Below are 27,330 nucleotides of genomic sequence, written 5' to 3' on the forward strand. Positions count from 1 at the left end.
ATATCTCATGCAACAGGTAAATCAGTTTCTAACAATAGTATTTTAGACTTAAGAGACTATATAAACTGCGAAAAAGCCGTTTATATATTCTCAAGTGTTACAGCTATCGTAGATTTTAATTGGCAATTGTAATATAAAAATTTGCAATAGCTGTACCATAAACTGAAAAAATCATGTACAACTAATAAAGATATACAAGCAAAAAAAAAAAAATGTAGTGAAAAGAACTTTATTATAAGGCAATAAAACGAAAAAGAGAAAGTCTCAAAGAACATGTTAACTCGAACATTATTAACTAAACTTGCTGTTAATTTTCTGAAAATGTAAAGCATTTTTGGGCAGTTTATCTGAATGAAAAGCTAAGTTACTGTTAAAGCAGGTCTACATGAAGTACTCCACACCTTCAAACAGCACAGATTAGATATATAAAAACAAGATAGTGTCAAAATTTTCTTCTATATTATACACTCTTGTATATAACTTCATTAACAAACATGTTTGCGTGAACTTTCGAATTTGCCTGTTCTTAACAACAAATAATATGATATGCAAGCCAGCAGCAGGGAGTGGGTACTCTTCAACATGAAAGTCAATGGGGTCAATTCATGTGACGTAAAAGTCACATGTCATGAGCTATCCGCGCATGGCATTTAAGTTTCATCCGCACTGCTTTCTTCGATTAGTCTGCCATTAACGTTCTCCACCGAGTATGATGCGGATTTTTTTGTTTACATTTGAAGCTATAATTTTTGAGTCATTTTCTTTCCTCTTATGTTTTAAAAGAGGAAATACTGGTCTGCTGATGGATGATTTAATGCGAAACACAAGAGTGACTGTCATAATAAAATGTTTTCTTATTTTCCTTTCAACAATCCTACCTAGGGTTGGTACCTTTGGTATAGATTTTTTTCAAGCCTTCGAGGTCGGTGATATGCTTCGATCATTTTGAAGAATTCGTTCAGTGTGTGTTCATTTATTAAATCGGATTTCTGATAATTTTGAATATGTTTAGAAGGTTTTAAAATGTTTACATGAATATTACATTGCATTTTCTAAAAAAATCTTATCTAAATTTAATTAATGTAAGTAAACAAACTCCTGCTGCAAAAATAACAACTGCTATAATGCTAAACTTAGGTGGAAGTGAATAAATTTCTTAAAGATTTATTTAATAAGTGAAATCTTTACTAACTACTGAAAATTGAATTTTCTTATTGACTGTTATAATAGTATATATATAATTGATGTATTTTATTAAAAGTGTTCTTAATTTAATAAATTGAATGCTATATTATATATATATATATATATATATATATATATATATATATATATATATATTTAAGTTTTGAAAACACATGTCATTTAATTAAATATATAAATTAGTTAAGTATAAAAACCATTAATTAACATCAAATAATTTTTGCATTTGATCTTTCGTTTTTGGCATTATAATAAAATGCATTATGAGGTTTTATTTTTTTACTATGAACCTTAAAGTTTTCTTTATCTTTTAGTAATTCATGTTATTCAGTTATTGCTGGGTAATCATGTCTAATAACAAAAGAGCAAAATGGATGGCTCCAGAAAGCATTATTACTAGTTTTCTAATTACATTTGCAGGTTTGTGATAGATTCAAAGTGAATTTATATCAAACAACTTTTCTATTGTTAAAAGTGAAATGTCAATAGTTTATTGTATTTAAACTGAAATTGACTGTTATCATAATATCATGTTATACCATTGTGCACCTCAGTGATTTCTGTTTTAATAAATACAGGTCTTTTCATTGAAAATCAATTTCCATATCAGCATTTATTATATAATTTTTATTCCCAGCTTCATTGCTACATGCATGTTTTACTTTCTTTTTTTTTTTTTCTATTTTTTTAACATGTCAATTTTGAATTATAAAATTCTGTAAAAGCATAAAAGTGTTTCTTCTAACTCCTCTTTATATCCTATTTAACTTCTCTTTCTCTCTCTCTCTCTCTCTGTATATATCATGACCTTATTCTTGTTTATTAAATTTACTGTATTGTATGTTTTATTTTATGATATTCTTTCAATGTAATTTTTATCAATGTAACTTTAACATTTAAAAAAATTTCATAAATGTTCTGCTTTAAAAGTATATTGTTCAACATAATGTTTTTATTCGTGATAAAAAAAACTGTTGTGTAGTGTTTAGAATGTTTCTGTTGAATAAAATTGATTTCATCATTTACATTGACATTCTTGTCATACTGTGTTTATATTTTTTCTAAGTGTCTAGAAAAATAAATGTTGATAAATAGTTTTTTGAATTAGTGAGTACATTGAAACATCCATTTGATCACATTTTTCAAATAATTATCATATATATATATATATATATATATATATATATATATATTTGTAATGTATAAATAAAAAATATGAAAGTGTAATTTTGTTTGTTTCCCTTTAATGATCTCTACAAATTAAAATGAAATAACTGATTTATAAGTTGCATAGATTTAAAAAAAGGTATCTATACCTTTTATATTTCATAATTTGAAATTGTAAACATAATTTATTCAATATATACTAATTTGAATTCCATGTTCTTTCCTCTGAGCAAACTGAAAACATTAAAGTCTTAATATTAATAAAAATCATTACATAAGAAAAAATGTAATAATTTTATTAGGAAGCTTTAAAATATTAACTTATCTAAGAGTAATAATTTATTTTTAAAAAGAACTATATTTATAAGATTCAACTTTCAATAATATTTAAATAATATGTAAAAAAAAGAACATATGTAATTTTTCAAAAACACTCCCATAGTCATTTGTCAAAATGTATCCTTTGGATTAAAAAAGGAGGGGGAAAAGGATATGGGAAAGGAAAGAATAAAGCACCACCAAACGAATTAAAAAGCGACGTTAATTAATTATGCAAAAACAATAATTCCATTGAAAATACTAATTAAAATTTTAATATAAGAAATAAAATTATATATCTACGAATAATATCTTTAAAAAAAAATAAGAAGTTTTTAATAATTGATTGGCTAGCGTAACATTTACTAAACAATGGTTTCATCAACGTTATCGGCAGATACCCCGACATTCGCAGAACAGTTGAAAATTGAACAGAAACGGTTTGTTTGGTACCTGACACGTGACCGTGAATTGACCCCATTGTGCATTGATTGATTGATCTGAACAATCCTAGCTCCTACTGAATCTAGAGGTATCAGAGTTGCAATTCGACTCAACTTAAAGCACGGGCAAGATATTTCTCTCACTTTTATCCAAAATTAGCCTTTGTTCTGTCGATGTTTCTTTTTTTCTTTTTCTTTTTTTTTTCCCTGCTTCCTCTCATTGGCTGTTTATTAATTTCGTTTTCACTTCTTGTTATCTCAACAGAAACATATTAACTAAGTTGAATATTCGTATTCTTGTATTAGAAGCCGCTCTTTCAAAAAAGATACATAGATAATTTTCTAAAATGTTATTCAGATGAATTTTTTTAGAATAAGAGATCAATTGTTATTATTACATGTAAAAAACAATATACATTGCAAATCTTTAAAAAATTGTATTTTCGCAGTTTTATTGAGCGAAAACAATATATTACATATAGGTCGCTCTTTGCTGAATTTGAGCACTGTTCAAGTCTCTAAGCAAGAAAATCCAGTACCAGCGAAAATTTCACAAAAATTATTCTAAACATGGGTGGTCAGATGGCTGTAATATATATATATGTGTAAATATATTATTTTGTTTCCCATGTTACATACATCTTCACTTCATTTTATGGAAGTGAAGATGTATGAACTGATGACGATGTGAATGATTTATGTCATCTGCCTGAAAAAACAGAAAAGCACGACCACTTTAACCATCTTTATAGACCACTTTTAACTCAAGAAAGGTATAATTTTAATGAGCAAATTCCGTGCAAATATTAGAATTTTTTTAAATGTATTTATAAACAAAAAATCGATTTTTTTTAAAAAATTAAAAATAATTAAACTAGATTAGGACAATATAAAATATATTTCACCTAACTATGTGTCAAGAAAGAAATCAAATTGTTACTCACTTTCTCCTAAAAAAGATCCTTCATAAGTATAACCTGATATACCACAGTCGGGTGAACTTAGAGCAGCATTTGAATTCGAATGGCTGGAAAACAACATGTTACAAGTTATGAAATACAAGATAACTATTAAGAAAATCATTTGTAATATATGTACTGTATGAGCCTGATCTCTATTTTTCATTCAAATGTGTTATTTTATTTTCATTTGTATAAAGCAAAAATTTTCACCTGTTCAAAGAGAGTGGTGAGGAGTTGCAGGCAATAACATCATCTTTTAGCGCAGCAGCAGCTTTCTCCGCAGCCATTCGTTCTTCATAAGCATTATCCCGAGCCATATTACGTTTGTTCCTGGCTCGAAACCTTTATAATTGATAAATTTTTCAAACACCCCATAGTTAAATCTTGCATAAAATAACTACATACAGCTTATTTAGTTTCAAGCTCATTATTTTAAACATGTTTGTCATGTCTAAGATTAAACTTAACCTATTCGTCATAGACATTAATAATGTATAGACTTAATCACTAAAAGTGTATAAGTCTCTGAAAGGTATTTAATTTTATTCAAAAACGGGGAAAAAAATTAAGAACTGGCAGGAAGTATCACAAAATAAAATTCATATACTATGTGTCGATAATGAGATATCTTACAAAGTTTATATTCAAAAATTATCCGTAAATCGATATATTCTTTATAAGAAGTTAATTCAAACTTACATTACAGATTACAAGATATCTCACAATTAGTAGTGAATTAGTTTAGAATTTTCTAAATATTACAACTTGAAAATGGCATTATACCTTGATAGTTCATCATCAGAATGAGCAAAAGTACAGTTCAATCCTCGTGGACAATTCCTTTTTTGAGTCAAATCACGGCACATACTTGTTTTGTATTTTGCATGTACATTCACTCGCTCCTCTGGCACTTTACGACTTCCGAAATTCTGAACAAAATCAACTAGTCCTTTAACAACAATTTTAGCAGCTTCTTGCGCATTTTTAAGATCTTCCCATGGTGGTGCAGGAGCATCTGAAAATAAATATTCGTATAAATAGAAACTTTTATCCACATTAAATATGTGTAAATGTCAATTAAAATAAAATTCATTACTGAATTTCTAGAATCAAATCTCCAAGATTGAATGCCATTTAATTTAGTATGCAGAGTACTTTGGAACAAATAAACTTATTTTGTCAGCATGCGCTATTTAGTCCATACAAGATTGATCGATAAGTCTTAGTTTAGAAACTTCTAGCATTACAATTTAAATCAGAATCAATTAAAATGAGGCTGAACATAATCTGTACTACCAATTTTTTTTTTTTTGATGAAATTTGTAGAAATATCTGTATATAATTTCTTATTAGTACTGCTACATTTACTTAAGTTTGGAATTATCTTGTAAGTGCATTCCTTCCTGAGAGTCTAAAATGCACATATATATGTATGAGCTCAGGTGTTTTTTTTTTTTTTTTTTTTTGCAGAAAACGTTTACAAATTTATGCTTGATTTAAATTGTGAAATATTTTTTTTTAAATTTAACACAATAAAGATAAGATGAACATTCAAATCTTTAACATCTATTTTAATCTTAGTTTTTTTTCTATTTCCAGATGCACAAAAAAATATTAATATGACTCTTTAAAAAATGGTACTTTTTGCTTTTTTATGATAAGATACAGAGCATAAGGAAAATGAATCATTAATTTATAAATCTTATGTTTGTATTAAAGAAGATAAAGTTAATATATTTTTTTAAAGAATCAAAACATTTACGAATATTTCATCAAGTGTCCGATGCTTTGTTAATTTTACATTTTCATAGCTACAACAGTATAGAAAACTTCATACATGAAGGCACAAATTAATAGTTATTTGACATTAAACTGGCCTCCAAAAGTTAAGTTAAACAATCTGACCTTTGGAGCTCACCATTAAATGAATGCAAACAAAAGTGAAAAAAAAATTATTATATGAAGTTTATAGAGTAATCAATTACATTATATGAAAAATGTATATCTACCACTTTTAAAGAAATTCGTACATTTATAGAAGTTAAGGAAAACTATGAATATCTCAGATTTTTGTAACTTGTGAAAAATGTCTACGGTTGCTAGTTAATCTTCAATTTTATCTACAAAGATGTTGGTAACCACTCAGAGGAGTCGTTTATCGGATTCGTAATAATGGGAGGCAATCGGTGGATGGAAATTGGCTTGATACAAGCTGATGCTGCTAGAAGGCTTAATATATTTTGCCGTGCAAAACGCAAAGACTCCAGGATTTGTTTCAAAGCGAGAATTCAATTTCGAGAAACCTACTCCAAGCTGCATTTTTAAAAATCCTTATCCTAATACACAATAAGCAGAAAAAGTGGCCGATATAACCTCGTATAAACGCATAGACGCAATAATATAATATATTCTCGCACTTTACGAACGAAACAATGAAAAATTAAAATTCTTTTTCTTTTTCAAAATCATTAGCCAGATTTGGTTCCAATTGATTAGTCTTAAGCTTCATATTAATATATTTCTTTGTTTCACACAATTTTCCTGCTTTTATTATTATTATTATTTCACATTCTAGTTTTCTAAATATTATTTTGGATTAATGCATTCAGCACTCATTTTCAACAATTCAGTACAGAAAACATTCTTTTTTGTGTTGGAAAATTTTTAACTAATAAAATTATTTAAAAATATCATTAACAAAATATAAAACTTCCAGTACTTTAGAAAATTATTTATAATTCATGAAACAAAATAACTGATAACAATTCAAGTATATTAATTGACAGCAGACTTAAATGTTTTGGAGTAGAGGAATGTGAATGTGAATGTATGCATGTATTTGTTATGATCCATTTCAGGTACTACTTCTAACTAAAAAAAGGTAACTTTCTAATATCAGTTTAACTGCTACATCAGATTTAATATTTAGTTTCTATACTGTAATCCACCATTATTCACTTTCATTATTCTTATGTTTGAAATTGTGCATTTACTGGTCCATTTCAAAACACAACTTCATCGCACACTTCAATTATTGAAAAGGAATTAATCTGAAATTAAACCTCAACAGCCATGTCTTTCTTTTTTTTCTTGTCTATCTAATTACTTACAAGAAAGTCTATCATATTTTCCTCGTTGAAGTTCTAAAGTTAACAACAACTCATTACTCAATCAATCACCAATAACTGACTGTTTTTTCTTCAGCACAAATCCTTTCATTATTTCTTAAATAACTAAAATATTAGCACACATAACTAAAATCTAAAGAGAAAACATGCAAATATTGAGTGTAAAGATTTGAGAGAAATGTAACAAAAAGTTTTTAAGTAATAAAAACTAACTATAAACTATATTTCTAAAATAAATCCAAAATTTATTATAAAGGGTGTAGGACTAAAGAATTTACCTGCTCATAACCACTCATTTTCATTAGCTGTTATTATAATAAGGTATACAAAATTTTCAACAACAAAATAGCTTGGATCTTTCATACAAATTATAGATACTTTAGACTTAGGTTTAATTCTTTAATTTTCATAAAAAAATTATGCATGGCAGCATGTTCCGAGAAGCTAGACAATCCTTTTCATTTGATTTTCTTCTGTACTTGAAAATAGTTAGGTGTTGGATAAACTAGTTATTTTTCAATAATTAAAAATTTACACCTACTTATTTATAAAAGTAAATTATCAGATATCCCAGCATGGTTTAAAGGTTTAAATGTAAATTTCTGAACATTTATATGTATTTACTCAAATGTGTAAGTTATCAAATATCCCAGAAATACAATATTAAATAACTGACAATGTTTAATGAGAGATCATGATAGTAATAATCACATAAATTGTCTGTCTGTTTGTGAACGCCATTAGTGCTCAAATTTTGTCTTCAGAGTCCTGTTAAACAGCGTGCGTTCCTGCTTGACTAGTGTACTTTCTTCGACTTAATTTGGTAGAGAATTACAATTTAAGTAACACAAGCACATACAAATTTCATTTATCTAAATTTTTGCATTTCTGAGTTTATATGAATAGTAATGTACATATCGTTAGATGGTCAGCCAGTGGAAGGATTTGATTCAAAATTTGATATACAGTGAAACTTCTTCGAACGGCCATCCTTGTAATAGCGGTCACCCCTATTAACAGCTAATTTTTCAAGATACGGATTTTTCAACCCATAGACCTAATGTTAAAATAACACCTAGCAACGACCAGCCAACCCCATTTGAAGGGAAATCGCCATAGGTATCTCAATTTTTAGGTATGTAATCACTTCCTGTTTCTAACTATGAGCTGAAAGATTCAAGGTGAGGTTAAAAAAGGCTGTTTGTATTTCTTGCTTCCTATTGGTTATTACAGGATTCCGATAAATTTGGAACAAAAACGTCATTCAGGCTTCTTTTATTAATTGGTCAGTGATCTGAGTTACATGAGTTGCAACGATATCGAAGCTCATTTTTCTAAATCTCGAAACGCATTCAAGTTCTGCATTAATATGAGAACAGAAAATCGGCGAGAAAGTTAGCTGAATTATTTAACTGCGAAAAACGCAAATCAACAAAATCATTAAAGAAAAGGATTATATTTTCAAAGAATACGAAGACGTTAAATTTCATGGTGTCAAAGGGATGAGACACGAAAAATATGTCGATATAAATGAGATTGTTTTGAAATGGTTTAAATCTGTTCGTACGAAGAAAATTCCTGTCACTGGGCCTATGATTCAACGCAAAGCAAAAGAACTCGCTGATGCTCTGAGAATTGAAAATTTCTCTGCCAGGCAGTGGATGGATGGACAGATTTCATAGCCCTGGTCATTTGGAGATGTCATAGATCCATGTATTTTAAAGAAAAAAATTTAAATCGTCTTGGTGTGTCGTAGTACGCAAACAAAAAAGCATTGATGACATCATCCATTTTAGAAGAATGATTGGTAAAATTCGAGGGAAAAAAGGTTTAATCAAGCCAGGAAAGTTCGCAAGGTAGATAATGTGACGTGCAATGCACACAGAGCTCAGCTCACAAATGTTAAACTGTTATTTCCACCGCCAAATACAACATCAAAACATTAGCCATTAGATCATGGTGTTATTAAATGTTTCAAAATGGAATATAGAAAATGCGCTCTGCATCATGTTATTGCACATATGGATGGATGAGAAAGTGCCAGTGAACTTTCAAAGAAAATTTCTGTCAGAGATGCTCTTAAGTGGATTAAAACCCCCTGGAAAAAAATAACTCAAGAAGTGATCACTAAATGTTTCGTTAGCTGTGGTATCAGTAGCAGAGAAATCGACGAGCTGATCAATTAGCATAGCTCTCAAAACATGGTGGAATAGAGTACGATCCCGAATCCTTCAAGCACAACGTAGTAGTGGAGTGCTTTGATGCAAGTTCCGTTTGGGAGGAACGCCTTTTGATTGATGAGCCTATCAAAGATAAGCGTTTTTCACATACCTTTAATCAAATCTAAAATTAATTTAAGATTGATTTAAAGTAACTGAACAATTTGTTGTGTGTTTAAACTTTTCCACAAATAAATTTTTGTTGTGTTGTTGTTTCTTATGGCACTTACCATGGACAAGCCAGCTGTTCGAAGATAGCCGATTTAAGCCTGAGGGGGAGCGCCTCTTGTTTCTATAGTAGCGCCATCTAGGGCCAAGAGAAGACTTAGCTACACACACGTCCGCCCCTTTTTACGGGGCAGACTTCATTCACGCATTTCATTCACTCATCCACAGATCGTAATTTAGACCTGAATCAGATAACGATCACCCCTGATCCAGTACCCCCGGTGGTATTACTCTCCACATGGAGGACTTTGTGACCACGACAGATTTGTACGCGCATCAGCCACCAAGCACGCGGGGAATCTTCGGCCGGCGTCTTTCGAACTCGCAGCCTAAGGGACGCGAATCCAACGCTCTACCAACCAAGCTATCCCAGCCTTGTAAATTTATTGTACCTTTCAGGCACTGATTCTGTCCATGGCGAGGAATTCCGAGTCAATAACAAACAAATCGGTTAGAGAATTATTTTTTTAACGGTTTAGCTTGAAAAAATGGTTGTTTCCGAGAAGAGTAAAACAATACCTTTTTTTTTCAATAAAATGCAAAAAAAAAATAATAATAATAAAACAAATCAATAAATAAAGTATTATTTTCTCTTTAGATAAGTCTCAAACTTCATGTTAAATATATCATACTTGTTCATATTATGTATCATAGCAATTATCTTTCATTGTAAAGAAACCCTTCAAAGCGGTTCGCCCATCTGAGCGGCCAAATTTTCTTGGAACGGAGGAGTGACCTTTTAGAGACGTTTCACTTTATATCTAAACTTTAGATGATAAAAAATGTACTAAATTTGATCTATCTGGATTTTTGCGTTTTGTAGTTATCGGGTTTACTTTTCTCAAAATTTCTGTATACAGATTTCGTTCAAAAACCGATAAAAATCAACAAATTTGATGTAAAGATTACTCACCAAATTTCATGCTTCAAATCGAAAGTGTTTTTCAGTTATCGTGTTCACCAACAGACAGACATAATTCCAAAAATGTGTATTTCGAGATCAGAGTGGTCTAAAACGTGGAGATTCGTCAACATTTTAAAATGAAATTTTTTGACGAATACAATTATTTTCCCTTGTATACGAGAAAGTAAAAAATAGGGCGAAAGAGGAAATGATCGTTTTAACAGCTGAGAAAGAGAAATTTCCTTTTCTGGAGTGAGCTGAAATTGGAATTATTTGGGCAGCAGCTTAAGACAGCTAAAGACACATCTATAAGATCTCCAGAGATGTAACAAAACTGCGCTAAAGAGAACTGAAAAGTGTTTTTTAATGTTAAATTTAAGTAGAAAGAAAATAATTTTCTTACACGTGGATAAAATGAATTTGTAACATATAATTTTCTTTAAGAGTTACTTTATCCCAGGCATGTTCGATCTTTTAAAATGTGAAACATAATACGGTTAAAGTATTTTCGAATTTCAAGTCATCAAAACAATCCTTCAAAAAATGTTTTAGTTGGCATTTCAAAGTACATTTGATTTTGAAACTCGGGTGGTTAAATCTCCTTTGTAATATTCAAGTGAATATGCTTAACTAAATATATGTTAATCATAAGTTAGAAATGAATTCACTCGTCTGGATAAAACCTCAACTTAAATCTATAGCTTGAAATTGATTAAGTCCAAGCAACAGAAATTTCAATAGATATGAGGTTCGCATCTAACAACGTCGCCAGCTCATGACACCCAATGATAATGCTCGATTTATTTGCCTTTACTGTATCAGAGTAGAGATTGTAAAAATACTATTGGGCCAGATATATATTACCACTCCTGTTGAAAATCGCTTTCTAGCAATTTAGGCCAGACCATCATCGAATCTAAGTTTATTTAAGATCATTTCGCCACAGGAAGAGCAAAAATACTGGCAATTACATTACAAAGACACTTCATAATCAAGGAATATAAGCAAAAAGATCATTTGTATGTGAGTGTAACATTGGCAAGAGAGCATGTTACCAGGACCAAACAAGGGGTCTTTGCACTCTTCGCAGATGAGACCAGATCTACCTTGCTCAGAAATTCAGACAGTATCTTGATATGGAGAGAACAAGGCACCAGATGTCATTAATTGTGGAAAAATATAAAGGAAATAGAATCATGATTTGTTTGTTTTTTAACTCTTTGATAACAATACAATACAACTCTCTTGAAAATAATACTTGACCTCACCAAGCTAGGTTTGTTGACGAATATCTTTATTTAAAGCGAATGGATTGGCAGCTCACTCAATCTATGGGTAATCCAATAGAGCATCGTTGTACTACCTCGGCTTACAGATAGTATATCTATATGTCTGGTTTAAAGATGGCTGCTTCAAGTACCCTTTTAGAAGTCATTAAATGAGTTCAAACTTTGCTCAATGGAAGATTCCCTTCCCTCTTCATATTACAATCCAGAACTGAATTGAAAATATGGAAAATCGATGTCACTAATGCATTCCAACTAGATTCATTATTAAATATTTTATTTTTTATTTTTTAATCGATACATTTTATTTATTATTTTTCTCCAACAGTTGATTTTCGTAAAAAAAAATGCAATAATTCCATTGTAACTAATGTTTTCTGCTAGCTCAAATTAAGTAAAATTCAATAAACAACTATTTAAAGTGCACAACTTTTTCAATTTTCATGCTTATTTGCCTGCATATTACACACACACACACAAACAAACAAAAAACAGACTATATCTTAACTTTTGAGGTCAATGTAAATAATAGTATAATGTACTGAACAACAGCAAATATTGTTCAATAAAAAACATACAATATATAGGGTATTCAAAAATGGAGAAAGCATTTCTCTCCCTAAATATTGAACCTAGAATATAAAGTAAGCAATTATACAAAAAAATACTTTGGCTTAAGAGGCTGACAGTAAATTTAAAAAATTTAATTTTGATGTGGTCCCCATGATGGAAAAATGTGAGGCAGTAAAATATTTTTATTACATTTATCTATGTACATACAAAATTTCATGCTCCAATCTACAAAATTTAAAGAGAGGTGCGCATTTTTAAATTTAGATGGAAACATTCTTTTTTTCAAAATGCTAATTTTATCAATACAGAAAAACTGTCATAGGTCAAAACTGTCACAATATATGTCTAATAGCACACCATCCCATAATCATGCTTGAAAGGAATCACATACTGTTTATCTTATTTATTGGTTAACAAAAACAACTTCGACTTTATAAAGGGAACTGAAATTAAAGAAATTTAAGATATTTCAGAAATAGTAAAATACCGAAAATAAAATTATTTGCTCACATTTGTGTGCATGGTATTAAGCTTTCCAAAGAGGGACATATTTCAATAACGAAGAATATTTTGAAATTCTACATGTTATTGTAAAGCTGGCCTGGAAGCTGAAAAGACGTTTCTTGAATTTCCGGCATCCTTTCAGGTAGTGTATTTACAGAACGATTCAGCAACTGAAACTACATGATCCTTATTTATTCGAGGAAGATGAGACGTTTTATAATTGAAACATAATTTGCTATTTAAGCTTATTTCTTAAGTCACCCTCATGCAAGTGCACAAACAGTAAATCCAGAAATCCAAAGCGACAAATACAGACAACATTTCACCGTGCTGCTTGCTCATTCTCGGATTCGGAAAGCCTTCGCGCTTTTTCATGCATCAAGAAACGTTTATTTCATCAAAAATGGAGAGAGGAAAGTTATAGGAAGATATGTTTGCTTTTAACAATCAGGTGAATTTAGATTAATCACGGAATTAGGAGGTGTAATAACTGCTCATTTTTCTGCGTTATCACCCCTTAGCGAAGAACAATGATCGAAAAAGTTCTAGTCTCGGAATCCGGAAAAGAACAATAATAACTGGCATCCATGCAGCATTTGTTGAAAACATGGGTAGCTAATCAGATCCTGACCGGCATCCAGTTTTTTTTTTTTTTTTTTTTTTGCAATTGGGCCAAACTTGAGATAGAATCAAATCGTCCCCCCCCCCCGGAGAAATGTAATTTGGACAGTGTCGCTTTAAACCAGATGGAAACATTAATTGACAAAACGATCACTTTTAGAACTGTGGAAGTCAATTCTTAGCATAAGAGCTTCAACATCAATGGCAATTTTCCATTAATGTGTGGTGCGGCAATTTCAAAAATTCCTCTTTTGTACAGCAGCATGCTGAAATATGATCAATAGATTCAGCTCGTTCTGAATTATTCACATTCTATAATAAGTTTCCTGTATAATTCGAAGGTTTTTTTTTGTTTGTTTTTATTTCCCCTTTTCTTTTGACGAATTCAAGAAATCTCTCTTATGTCAAATGTGATGAACTGGTTCGCATGTATTTAAGGTAGGTGCAGAAGGTACTCATGAACACGTTCTTAAAGCATTTCAATTAATATATAATTTGACCTTTTTTTTTTAAAAAAAAAAAATTAACCTTTTGCTTAAAGGCGATACGATTGTTGTATTTTTTTTTTTTTTTTTATCTTTGCTTATGGAAAGATACAATAGTTATACCGGCAACAAATTCGGATAACATTTCTCCGTATAAATTGACCAGCAGTACCTTAACTGCTCCATTAAACTACGTCCCGTATTTTGTCAGATCCCAAAGGGTCAGGAGATTTCAGTCAATAGATATTTTAATTAATATTGGCGCCAATGAGTTCAGTGTCATGTTTCGGCGATTTTTTTTTTTTTTTTTTTTTAAGAAGCAGTCATAGGATGCATTAAATGAGAAAGCCTCATTTCATTCACTTGTTATACTCGAATGAATCGTATTGCTTTTCTACACATTTCTTAAATTTGTGATAGCAGTTTTCCTATTCAACAATACTAATCGTTAATAGAGAATGTTGACCTATATTCAGAATTCCATACAGAGAAAGGCGGTATCTTTCAGGAAAAAGCTGAAAATCTTTCAGAAACAAAGCAGACTATTTTTCAGCGAAATATTACTGCAACAATAATACTGCACTTTAAAGTACGTTATAAACAAACTCCCAATTATACCACCTTATAAGCAAGAATTAATGTATAAGCGATTATTAACAACTATTTAAAAAAAATTAAGTAAACCAAATCCAATTTTACTTTGTTTAATTACATTTCTTAAGTTCTGATAATTATTTGCATTTTAGAAAATTTTTGAAAAAATATAAAAATAATTTTTTTAAATTATAATTCAGTTATCGATTATATATAAAACTCTAAACATTTTTTAATTTCAAAAAATGCGATGATAAATGTAGTGAATAACTGAAATTCACAATAAAATTAAATTTTCAATAAGCATTCTAAGTATTTACAATATATTAAGAAACAATACTATTTATATATATTACAAAACTATTATATATATATATATATATATATATATATATATATATATATATATATATATATATATATATATATATATATATATATATATATATATACTATTTTCAATCTATGTTAAATATAAAAATATAATCAATTTTGTATTAGTTATTAATATATTCATATTAAAACGTCCAATTATACTTTTAGTCCACAGAACCGAAGAATGCAATATGTGTGTAACATAAAGCATAATATAAACATTTCTAAAAAGAAAATACAAGTAACTAGAAAATATTATACGTAAACGCTATTTTGTTTATAAAAAATTGATTTGCTATAAATATAAAAATAAAATAATTTACATTATAATATTCAGACCTTAAAAAAATCATAATTTCAGCAATTCTCGAGAAATTTATTTCAATTAATATTCAAATTCCAAAATAATTGCAAGACAAATTTTTATTCTACTATCTTTATAAAAGATTATGAAGGTGAAATTTTGTTTAAAGTGCCAAATTGTACAGCACAAAATTTTATAGAATTTATTCGGAATCGTAATATTTAATTACATATTTATGTCCAGCAAAATTAGTAATTACAATTTCAGGAGAAAAAATAAACTAAAACTATGATATAAAACCACTTCTAGGGTTCACACAAGATCAAAACCATAACAGAGCAACTTATTAACTACGGGGGAGATAGATAACCCATTAACTCAAAGGGCGTCGAAATTAAAGAGGCTATTTTCAATCAACATGGTTAAAGGAGTAAAATTTTCTCAGATCTCCTCACTGGGGGAGAGGGGTCGCAATTACAGAAACTTTTCGGTGTTTGGTTCCTGCTATCTAAAGGCTAATAAGGCATATAAGCATTCTAATGCATAAGCTCCATATGCATTATTCTTTAATTCTGTCATTTTAATAATCTATGATGATGTATACATTGTCCCTGAAATGAACACTGAAAGACTCGTTCAAATACCAAATTGAGGAATGAAAAAAATTATCCAAGTCAGTAAATTTGCTTAATCATGCATCAACAACTTTTGCAAATAGAAAGAAGCATTTAACTTCGTGTGCTTAGAGTTGAATGCAAGAGAAACATTTTACTACAGAAGAATGCAAGAGAAACATTTTACTACAAATGAATGCAAGAGAAATATTTTACTAATTAACATTTTCTTCCATATGGAGGCCCGTACAAGTATCTAACAGAAAAAATTTTATTATTAAACTTTTCTGTGGACGTGATTACTTGCAGTTTCAAATTTCCTATATAAGAAATCCCCTTCCTGCTAATCTTTCAAACAAAAAAATAAAACTAGCACAGATATAACAGATAGTATACAAGACAATCGTATACAAGAATGGGGAAAATATGCTAATTTCAGATAGAATTAAATTATAGCCATTAGTGTCTGGCGTTTTACTTTATAGCGACTTAATTGGGAAATAATACATACGTTCTATTTGCTAGGAATATTTCCACGCTCACAGTTACATGTTTAATACACCCAAATTTTAAAATTTTTTAAAAATTTCTGCTTATATTCAGTTTTTAATTTTAAATAAATTGTTGACAGAAAAACGCACTCTCGATTAATACACGGATCGGTTAATATTCTGAAATATATGGTAGTTGTATTTTACAATTCTCTGATCACAGAATATTTTTACTTGCGATATTTTTTCTATCAAAATATTTTTCTCTGTCTTCAAACATAGTTATAGCATATATAAATCAAGCGTATATAACTTTAAAATATTTGTTTTGCATATTAATCGAAATTTTATGTAACCTAAATATAAAGGAATCTTAGTGTTCACTTGAAGATATATGGTTTGGTGAGGAGTGGAAATTTGTAAATACTTTTACAAATTTTTGAATACTTGGGAAGTTTAGATTATGAATACCACAGAGATCAGCTAATACATCTCAACCAATAGTTGCAAAATGGACAATACTATTCATCTGTAAACAGATAAAGGTTTTTCATTAAACTCCCCCTAGAATTTTTGTTCCATTAAATAAAAAAAATATTTCATTTAAGTTTGTGCTACTTTTGTTTGACAAATTTTATAATTTATGGAATATTCAGATATAAGTTTATTCTTATTCTCAGAACATGCATATGCAAATATGAATTTGATAAAAATTCACTTTTTTAATTAGTTTAAAGTAATATAGGATTCAATTATGATTGGCACAAGTGCTTTTTAAAAATAAAATTCACATTAAAACTTGTAGCAGTTTCCCATTGCACATCATTTTACAACTGCAAAAATAGTTTTTATGGTATGTTATGTAATATTGTATGTATGTAATATGTTATGTATGCACAGTTTTAAACAAATTTTTTATCCCAATTTAAACAAATGATCTATCCTTATAGAAATTTTTAATTACATTAAATTTTAGGACAAAAATTAGAATTTATAAATGAAATTTTTCATGACATGAATTAATGGGCACAATTCTTTTATCAAATATACAAGAGCATCAAATGCTGTATTGCACTTTAAATCGTATGCACTTCCATACATTTTACAATTCTTAATTTCCTTTACTTTTTTTTTAAGCATCATTTCTTTTCATTTTTCAATCACATTTGGAGCACAGAGAGTCGATAAGAAGTTACAGTATGCTTTAATGATATGTTAGCTAAAGAATAAGAAAAAATTTGCAAAAACAAACGATAAGAGATCCTGATAATCAATATTTTTATTGGTTTTAAAGTTTTAGCATAATATTTATCATAGATATTATTAATACATGGCTTCATTAGCAAAAAAATTAATTTGTGCATTGGATTTGCTAAACTACAGTCTACAGATCCTGCCAAAAAGGTTTAGAATCCAGTAAAAGCAAGAAAATACACACTATTCAAAATGTGAAAGAAATTTTATAGAACAAAATTTATTTTTTCTGCTAGACATACCATGGGTTTGCAATGATTCTCAAAAATTATTTTTAATTTCTAATCATAAAAACAAAAACAAAAATAATTTTTACAACTCCAACTATTTTAAATTATGAATGAGCTTTACAGACAATCTATACTACACATAAAACAACACAAGTGTCAGTGTATGTATTTAAAATTATCAGATACAGAAATTGCCCTACTATAATCCTGGATAATTAAGATCAGTGTAACAGATTAAATAGAATCTATGAAATTAATAAAATAAACATTTAATCATAGAACATTTTTATTAAAAGCTTCTAAAAAACATACCTGGACTTGGGTCAATGGCAGCCAATAATTCTAAATGAGGTCTTAAAACTGATAAATTTCCTGGGTCTCCAGTACGCTGAAGAGCAATCACTAATTCTTGAACACTCTGGGAAAATGATTGCGGTGTTTGTAACTGTAAAAAAACCAACAAAAACATTTATAAAATGATATACAAAAAACACATAATTATGTAAGAGACTTTTATGGCATAAAACATGCATCTTGATAGTTTTTCATTGAAAGAATCTTCCCAAATAAAAAATAACAATAATAAACACAACTACATAATATTTAATGCCACAAATTAACTAGCTTGCACATGAATTCCTTAGAAGCAAGAAAGGCATAAGCTTTGAAATATTGATAAAATACTACATTTCTTTTCTAAGAGTTTGAATACATGAACTCAAGTTATAGCATTTAATAAATAATCAACTTGTTCTTATTATGTATATTTGTAAAAGAGAAAAAAATTTATCTTTGCCCTAAGCATATCAAGCCTTTAGCAGATTCTTTCTATATCAGTTACTGCGATTTATGAACACAAGCAGCCACTCATTTTACTCCCAGACTTAACTAAATTTTCATTTACCTTGCACATCACTGAAATATTTGCCTTGGTAAAATAGTGTCGAATATAATGGTCTTACATAAGCATATATATATCCATGTGAGTGGTAAATTTGCATATTTTAACACAATTTGTAAAATAATTATTACATATTAAAAAATTAAAAATGTCTGTGAGCGTAGAAAAATCGCTTCTATAAATACACATAATTTTCGTTTCTTCAAAAAGTTATCTCTATATTAAGATATATACAACTAATTTTTTTCAAGCAAATGCTGCGTAAAAATTCTAATTTTCCCAAATAAATTATCATTATTATGTTATTTTAGCTATTTTTACATTTTGAGAAACAGTTGTTGAATTATCGGCAAATGAAATTTAAACATCCTTATTTCAAAAATTATTTGCCTTTTTAGACTCCTTTCAAATTTTCATTTCATATTAAAATGCTAATTAACATTGGCAAAATGAATTGTAAAATACCGCATATTTCCGAATACTAATTGAACCACGTATCACTCGAGAAGGCATTAAAAAAAAATACCCACAATTAAAAACCTGTACATAAATCGAAATAAAAAAAATTCTGTGACGTTCAAACATGTCGCAATATTTAATGAAAATATCGCTGTGCAGGTAAAATGGGTAGAAATTTTTTAATCAAGTCACTATAAAATAAAAAACCAGACACCAACAGTTTTAATTCTGGTAATCCTAAATGAGGCTAGTACACTTTTTTCCCATTGATTTCTTGTCTTATACACGATATGTTGTATTTCCCTCATATTCTGTGCCACTTTAATTTTTTATTTGATAGAGAAGCGGGAAGACAAACAATATGGCAAATTTCGAACAGGCGAAAGAATTTGCGGACAACTGTAAAAAAAGCAAGGATGCTCGGCATTCCTTTGTAACTGAATATCAAGTTCGTGAGTGGAGAAAAAAATGTCTAATAAGTGGAAATCTTAACAGCACACATTTCGTTTTGCGATGAAGCAATAGATCAGAAATAATACACAATTTTGTAAATAAAACAACTCATTTTCAAAAAAAGGAATAATTCTTTTTAACAAAGCAAATAACTGATTCCATTTAACAATTTTTTCCTTAAACTGGTAATGAATTATAAACTATAGAAAAAAAAGTACCATATTTGACGATATTTAGAGCAATCGTCTGAATATCTAAGAAATACACGTGTTAACCCTGCATTATTGTTTTTAAATAGTAATGGGGCTTCCAAAGATATCAGAGAAGAAAAAATGCAATAAGACAGTGAGAATCTAGCAATTTGAAAATAAAAGCTGATCATGAGGGTGAAGTTGGCGGCAAAATGCGAAACACAGATTCAATATTTAGCTATTGGAGACATAAGTAAAGAATGATCTCATTGTAGGGTTTTGAGTTTTAAATCGGAAGCCCGCCGATCGGCAAATTTATCTTCTCATCACGGAAAGATTATGCTTCCAGCATTGTAAGAATGGCCAGTACAGTTTAAAAACGTGCTAATTGGAACATACGAACATCGCATATGGTATCGGACAACATAGGTTGTGGCGAGTGAAAGCGAGCTGGGGGAAAAGCCCCCTAGAATGGCCAGTACAGTTTAAAAACGTGCTAATTGGAACTGACGAACATCGCATATGGTATCGGACAACATAGGTTGTGGAGAGTGAAAGCGAGCTGGGGGAAAAGCCCCCTAGTCTATTTATAACAAATAAATATCGCACAACAGGAAATTTGCACAAAGAACATATATAGACAAAGAAAATTCACAACAAATAAGAACACGTTTTGGAATTAAACTCAACGTAAATAGGAATGAAAAGATACATAACCAGGTTAATAATGTAAGAAACCTATTCGTAAAATTTGCTGCTTAAGTGCGCATTGTTGTTCTTTGTATTTTATACACTGCTTCAGATTTTTCCACTGTGGCTTTAATTCTAAGCTTTTTTTTAGTTGTGACATTATTCTTTTAAGTAAAGTCATTTAATGTGGCAAATTCTAGATCGCTTTTATCTATTATGAAATGAATAGACTTAAATCATATATTTGATAAATCGCCAATATTTGAAATAATTAAACAGAAGAAAAATAGGGGTTCCTATTAAAATTTGAAAATTATAAAATAAATATGCAGCCAATCTTTGAGAAAATGTAATTTTACAATTATTTAATGACTACATTTTTTCTTATCAAACAGAAAAGGTTACCCTGATATTTAAATTTATAAATAAAGAGAATTAATAAGCATTTGGAACATAAAAAAAGAAAATTAGTAAGATGGCAAAATAAAGATCTTTAAAATATATATTACTTTATCAATAATGGATTGCATATGTGATTTATGCGCTGTATCACCATACAGAAGAGATGACCATTGTTCTGGTGCAATGCGTAATCCTGCTTCAGTTGCTATTTGGACTATTTGAGCATCATGTTCTCGTCTAAGTGCTTCGTAGGTGCGAAACTCGTCTTTCAATTGCATTAATGAAGAATCTCCTTCACGTTTAGAAACCTAAAATAATTTAAAACAAATATTTTATAAAATTATGTTACACTAAGCAATATAAGTTTCACCTAAACATTAAAATATATTACACACCTTGAAGCAAGAGGCCCTATAAAGTAACTGAACTACATGACCAATGCTGGTTTTCGAAGCTTGGGGGAAATGAGGAGCAAGACGTTGTACAACAAACATCACTAAAACTTTTCTAGAAAGTGCTGAACCATCTTCCAAAGCCAACAAAACTAATTTAAGCACTTCCTCCTGCATCGCTATATGTAAGCAAAATGTATTTAATCATTAATTATTAAAATGTAGATGACAGATAACAAATCATCTACAAGAGTGTAAAAAAAAAAAAAAAAAAAAAAAAACTGCACAATAACAAAAGCATCAGATTTTAAGTAATAACATACAAATATCAAACATTACATAAAATGCATCTGTATATTTAAAGATCAAGAAACACTGAAAATATTTCAAATAAAAACAAGTTAAATGTCTTTTTTTAATGTGCTATCAGAAAATCATGCACTGCAAACATTAAATTTGAATATACACACTAAGCAGAGAAAGTGAATTTCTAAAATAATAATTTAAAAAAAGTTAAAAAAAAATTTTTTTTTTTAACACTTGTCTTTATCACTCTTATACTTACATGATGAATCCATTTTTCAGTAATATTTTAATATTAATTGTATTATAATGCATATTCTTTCTAAATAAATTCAGTAAATCACATATTAATGATATAAAATATTGCATCTAAAGTAATTTAAAGTATTCATTTTACATATTCATAAAGTATTATATATTTCAAACATGGCATCGACAATATTTATAAATAAATCTTCAATATCATAAAAAAGCAGCAGAAAATATAAAAATGCAAAAGGAACTAAACGTACCGGGTCCTAAAAACTGACAGCCTCTTGCTCTAACTGCAGCCCATAAATTTGCAGATAGTTGCTGTGGATTCTGGTGTTGTAATATTAATTCTGTCACAGATCTTTCACCTAGAGATCGAGCTGCTCTCATTCCTCTTGCACGACCTTCCTCTTCCACAAGCTGACAGTTGATGAGAGTGACAAGTTTTCTCTGCATAGGTCTACTGAGTGGGCTATTCTGTAAAATGCCATTGGCTATGCCTACAATTTAATGGTGTAAAAACCTTTAGATATATGATAATTTGTTTAATGTAGTAAATAAAGCAAGGGCATAACACAACTCATTTATAGAAAGCATAAAATATCTTATAAACAACTAAAATTCCAACTAAACTAAAAATTAAACTAGCCACTCTTTTTTTTTACAGAAAGTGATCGATTAAATTCTAAGAAAACATATCTAATTTCAAATAAATTTCATTAACATTTAATTTAATACAATTTTCAAGTCTCATATATACATCCCTACTTCATATCACTACAAAAAAAAGAACCTTTTGTATAAGAGACCTGTCAGCAGAACAATTTTAACAATGTAAATTTAGAATAACCTTGTAAATGTCTGCTAAACTTGCAAACTCATTATTTAATCAAATGTGATAAAAATTATGGGACGTTCCTGGATTGCTGTTGTTATAAATCAATCTAAATTGCAAATGTAACAGACACTGCCTCCTTTTTTCTAAATACTGGAATTTGCCATCAGAAATTAAAATTTCAAAGATTAGTCTCATTGTAATACATATCACAATACAAATATTTCAATGATTTTGGGTTTTGATGCTATTTACTTCAATTCAAAAATTAAATATAAGAAAAATGTAATTTAAAAATGGCAAATTTTAAATTCATTAGCTTAGAAGGAAAATGCATCTAATTTCATGGTTATGGAAATGGCATGGTTTCATGGTTATTACAACAGGACCATAGTTGAATGCTCTATTATCTTATTTTAATATAAAATAGATTGGCTCTGAAAAGATTCAGAAGAAGAAAAATATTCTTTCTTAGCACATAACAAAGATGGTGCTTTTTTCAGATAAGAAATAGTAGACTTCAGTTATTTTGATCCCTATAATATTTTAGTGATCTTTTCAGTATCATTCAGCATTTATACTTATAAAAGTAAGTATCTGTGTAGTGTACATGCATGTGAAGTTTACAAAGTATAAAGAAAAATCCATCACACTAACATCCATTAAATTTAGCACACAGGGAGTAATAATGGTGATTCACTGCACATGGTGCATTCAATGAAGCTGAATTTTAAAGTTTTGCATTAAAAGAATTTGTATTTAATATTTTGTATTGTTTTGAAAGAAGTTTTGCATATATTGGCCCATAGTTGATCACAGATAAAAATTATTGCACAATAGAACTGTTGGTTTTGAAGAAATTTGTTTAATATCTCTGAAGCAATTTTACTAAATTTTGAGAAATTTTTAAAAATAGAAACTTTTTTTGAAAATTTTAACTATCATAACCAAAATTCCTGCATTCGAATTCCTGATGAGTTCAAAAATCTTCCTTGACCTTATATTATTCATTCGGTCTGGCATAGAATCATATAAAAATTTAAATATTCTTAATTTTTCAATATTTTTAAAGTAACTTTGTAATTGAACATAACAATAATTAAGGAATTACAGACCAAGTTTTATAAACACTTTGCATGCTTAAAAAAGCAAATATTTATTTATATATCTATCATATTCTGAACCATATGAAATTTATCTCACTGATTTCATATAAATATGAAATTATATTTAATTTCAACTTACCAGGTGTCGGAGATTTTAAGTACAATGCTAACTCTTCTATGCATTTCTTTGCCTCTAAATAATGTTTGTAATCCTGCTTGGGTACCAAAGATATAACTGGTGGTTTTTCAGGCACTCTGCCTCCAACAAGTTGAAGAAGTGCATAATTCTCTGGAAGTTGGTTGATGTCAGTGTTGATGACTGTTTGATCAAAAGGACACTGCTTTCTTTGAAGCTTTGACAAACAGCTTTTGCACGCTGTGTGACCACAACCCAAACTGATAGGACGACGAACATTACATTCAAACTCATTATAGCAGATAAGACAACATAGAAAATCTGTCCACGGAGGTGCTTGAACGGGCATTGCAGCTGATTAATACCAGCAGACATTACTGGTACTGTAGACATATAAAAAAAATGTATAAATGTCACAAAACTTGAACTACTATAATGTCATAAAGCATATATGTTACACATATTTTATGGAAACTTTCATATAATTTTCAAAACATATTCTCATATATATTGTAATAAGAAAAGACACACTTTCAAAATTTTTAGCCATTAATATCAAGCATCCTCATTTGAAGACTGTTTCATTGATACTTCCAAGGCCAAACCAATTGCATTTCATATATGTATTAATGTTAATATGTATTCTCAAATTCCAAAATAGGTTTAAACTACAATATATCATCAACATTAAAAGGACATTTTTAATTTTTTTCCTTTGATTTATTTTTGAGATAATGCAAGAAATCAGTCTTACTCTTTTGGTATTTCAATATATTTAAAAAAATATTCTGCTACACATTTATAAAGTTTTTTTAATGATTTTCCATTGAATTTACTCAGCCTTTCTTTAAAAAGAGATGATTAAAAATGAAAACAATTCTTTAAAATTCTATTTTTATTTTCAAAATTTTTACTTCAGTTACTTTATTCTTGGTATTTTAAACATAATTTAAAAGAAATTTGTACTTTAAAATCATTTGGGCAGAAGTGAGTTATGTTCAAAATCTTGAAAATACTTGTTATAAAAGATTATATTTGGAAATCAATTTTGGTATGCATAATGGAAAACTTTTGTTCAAATTTTAAATCGAGTATTAACACTTTGACTTCCGCATTACACGCCTGTTCAATACAGATAATATGCAACTGTAACAAACCATCTATCTTATTAGATGGCCCCTTCTCTACTCTAGTTCAGAGATGGCAAAGAAGGTTTGGTTTGGTTGGTTTGGTTATATTAACGTTCCGTTTGAAGCAACACTTGGGCTATTGGCAAAGAAGGAGTCATCTAACTAGATAAAAGACATGAATATGCGGCGTGGGGAGAGACAACGAACGCGTTAATGTTATTCAAAAATAATACCTGTGAATGAGGTTCTCAAGCTCTCTCTGCTTTGGGTCCTTTTCCATGATTTACACAATGGTTATGATTTGGATTTGTTTAAAATACCTTCTGAAATCTTTTTCTGTTAAATGAATCATATATGCACATAATGTTGTGTGTGTGTGCGCGCGCGCGAGTGCGTGCAAACATATTTTAGCAAATGCATGTCCGAAGAGAAGTAACTTTATTTCATCCCGAGAGGCATAATTTATACACATAAAAAGAGGTAAGAGATACGTCAGTCTACATCGCGACATAGGAAGAAAAGAGAGAAATTTTTCCCTTCAGTAATTTTACTGTGAGATATTTAAAGAGTGTTTTTTTTTTTTTTTTTTTTTTTTTTCCCGCATGTCCTATTTAAGAAAGTGAATATTTGAAAGAATGTTGTAAGCATTACGGATTTGCAGCGATCGTTCTAATTCTCTCGGAGAGAGCGCGCCAAAGTATGACGTGTGTTTCGTCTCCGTTAATTATCCAATCGCATTAGGCGTAGCATGACTCAGCATTTCCGCCTCTCAGAGAGCGCGGAGGAATACAACGAAAAGAGTAGCTCCGGGCGACAAGGCGCGCGATGTTGTTGTGTGTGGAATAAAGATATATTTTTTTAATAATAAAATGTAGAGTGATTGCTTCCAAACCCTTACATGGAGTGAGATGAAGATAAATATTATTATGGATTAATCAATCCTCTTCAGATTTTTCTCCCTTTCCTCAGAGCGTGAGAAAGTGCTGAAGTCGGCAGTTTTATAGAGCGTGTGTAAAATTAATTAAATAAAAGGTGGCAGTTGGACAGGAAATAAGAGAACATGTAAGAATGAAGTTAATATGGGTTAAATTAAGAAAAAAATTAGGAAATTAATTAGGGTTTAAATTAGATTAAGAGATATTACATATATTATATATAACATAAATAGAAATCATGTAAATAGGTATAGTAATCATGTAAATTTAGTATAATTATTACACATAGCTTATAAATATACTTACAGTTTTGATTTTCGGTGACTTCTCATTTTGCTTTCAATTTCGTAAAAAACAAGAAAATTTTGTAATTAAAAATGTAGTTGCACAACATTCTCAATTAAAAGTCTAATTAGAAGTTCCGCAAAAAAAGAAGTAAAACATAATTTGTAACTTGACTTAACCTAAAAGTTCAAGTTTCCATGGGATGATGGAAATGATTATCAAATGAAGTGGTGATGATGGTGAAAAAAGTGCTTGAAAAGTAACTTCTTTATAGCTAAATCAGGAATTTTCTTCTTTACTTCAATACATGCAATTTCCATTAGTGAACTGTATCTAATGAAGTAAGAATAAATCTAAAAAAAGAAAAGAAAACAGAAACGTAAAAATATATAATTTCCACAAAACGGTTTTAATACATTGTCATAACAGAAAAAACAATTTATAAAATATACGATTATGAAATAAAACATTTAAATTTTGACATTAAGAATCACAACCTCACATAAAAATCTCTTAGGATAAACATATAATAAAATTGATAAAAACTCTCCTCTCAAATGCTTGAATTATGCAAAATGAAATTCATAATAGATATTCACTGCAAAACACCTGTGCTCTTGAAAAACAGCTTTTCCAAAACTCAGAATGAAGTTAATTTTATTTTTAAAGAAGGCTAACCGGCCACCATATTTTAAAATCAGCTAAATTTCAATGTGTCACATTTCTATATTTGAATTTGTTAATATTTGTAAAGGATTTATCAAATTTAGATATGCAGCGAATGTGTAGTGGATAAAATAAAAGCGTGATTTAGGAAATGACTATTTTCAAAATGAACGTTGGGATGAGATCCATGAGAACAATAAACCTACCACAAAAGGCCAAACGACTGCTTTCCAAAGGCAATTCCAATGTATCTATGAAATGCCTGTACGTTTAGCGTTTACGGATGAAGTA

The 27,330-nt window shown here is 29.3% G+C and overlaps 1 protein-coding gene across 1 annotated transcript in view; it reads right to left on the reverse strand.

The window, feature by feature from the left end:
• LOC129958271 (roquin-1-like) overlaps nt 1–27,330 on the reverse strand; it is a 116,855-nt gene that overhangs the window by 68,765 nt on the left and 20,760 nt on the right. Inside the window, exons 2-10 of the mRNA XM_056070603.1 lie at nt 26,395–26,726; nt 24,027–24,406; nt 22,207–22,446; nt 21,395–21,570; nt 21,107–21,307; nt 18,216–18,348; nt 4,877–5,108; nt 4,304–4,435; nt 4,076–4,158 (exon numbers count right to left, since the gene is read on the reverse strand). Of these exons, the coding sequence (XP_055926578.1) occupies nt 4,076–4,158; nt 4,304–4,435; nt 4,877–5,108; nt 18,216–18,348; nt 21,107–21,307; nt 21,395–21,570; nt 22,207–22,446; nt 24,027–24,372 (1,543 nt within the window). The 5' untranslated portion in view covers nt 24,373–24,406; nt 26,395–26,726. The remainder of the gene's footprint in view (nt 1–4,075; nt 4,159–4,303; nt 4,436–4,876; nt 5,109–18,215; nt 18,349–21,106; nt 21,308–21,394; nt 21,571–22,206; nt 22,447–24,026; nt 24,407–26,394; nt 26,727–27,330) is intronic.

This window comes from Argiope bruennichi, chromosome X1 (genome assembly GCF_947563725.1).
Source record: "Argiope bruennichi chromosome X1, qqArgBrue1.1, whole genome shotgun sequence".
Classification (NCBI taxonomy): domain Eukaryota; kingdom Metazoa; phylum Arthropoda; class Arachnida; order Araneae; family Araneidae; genus Argiope; species Argiope bruennichi.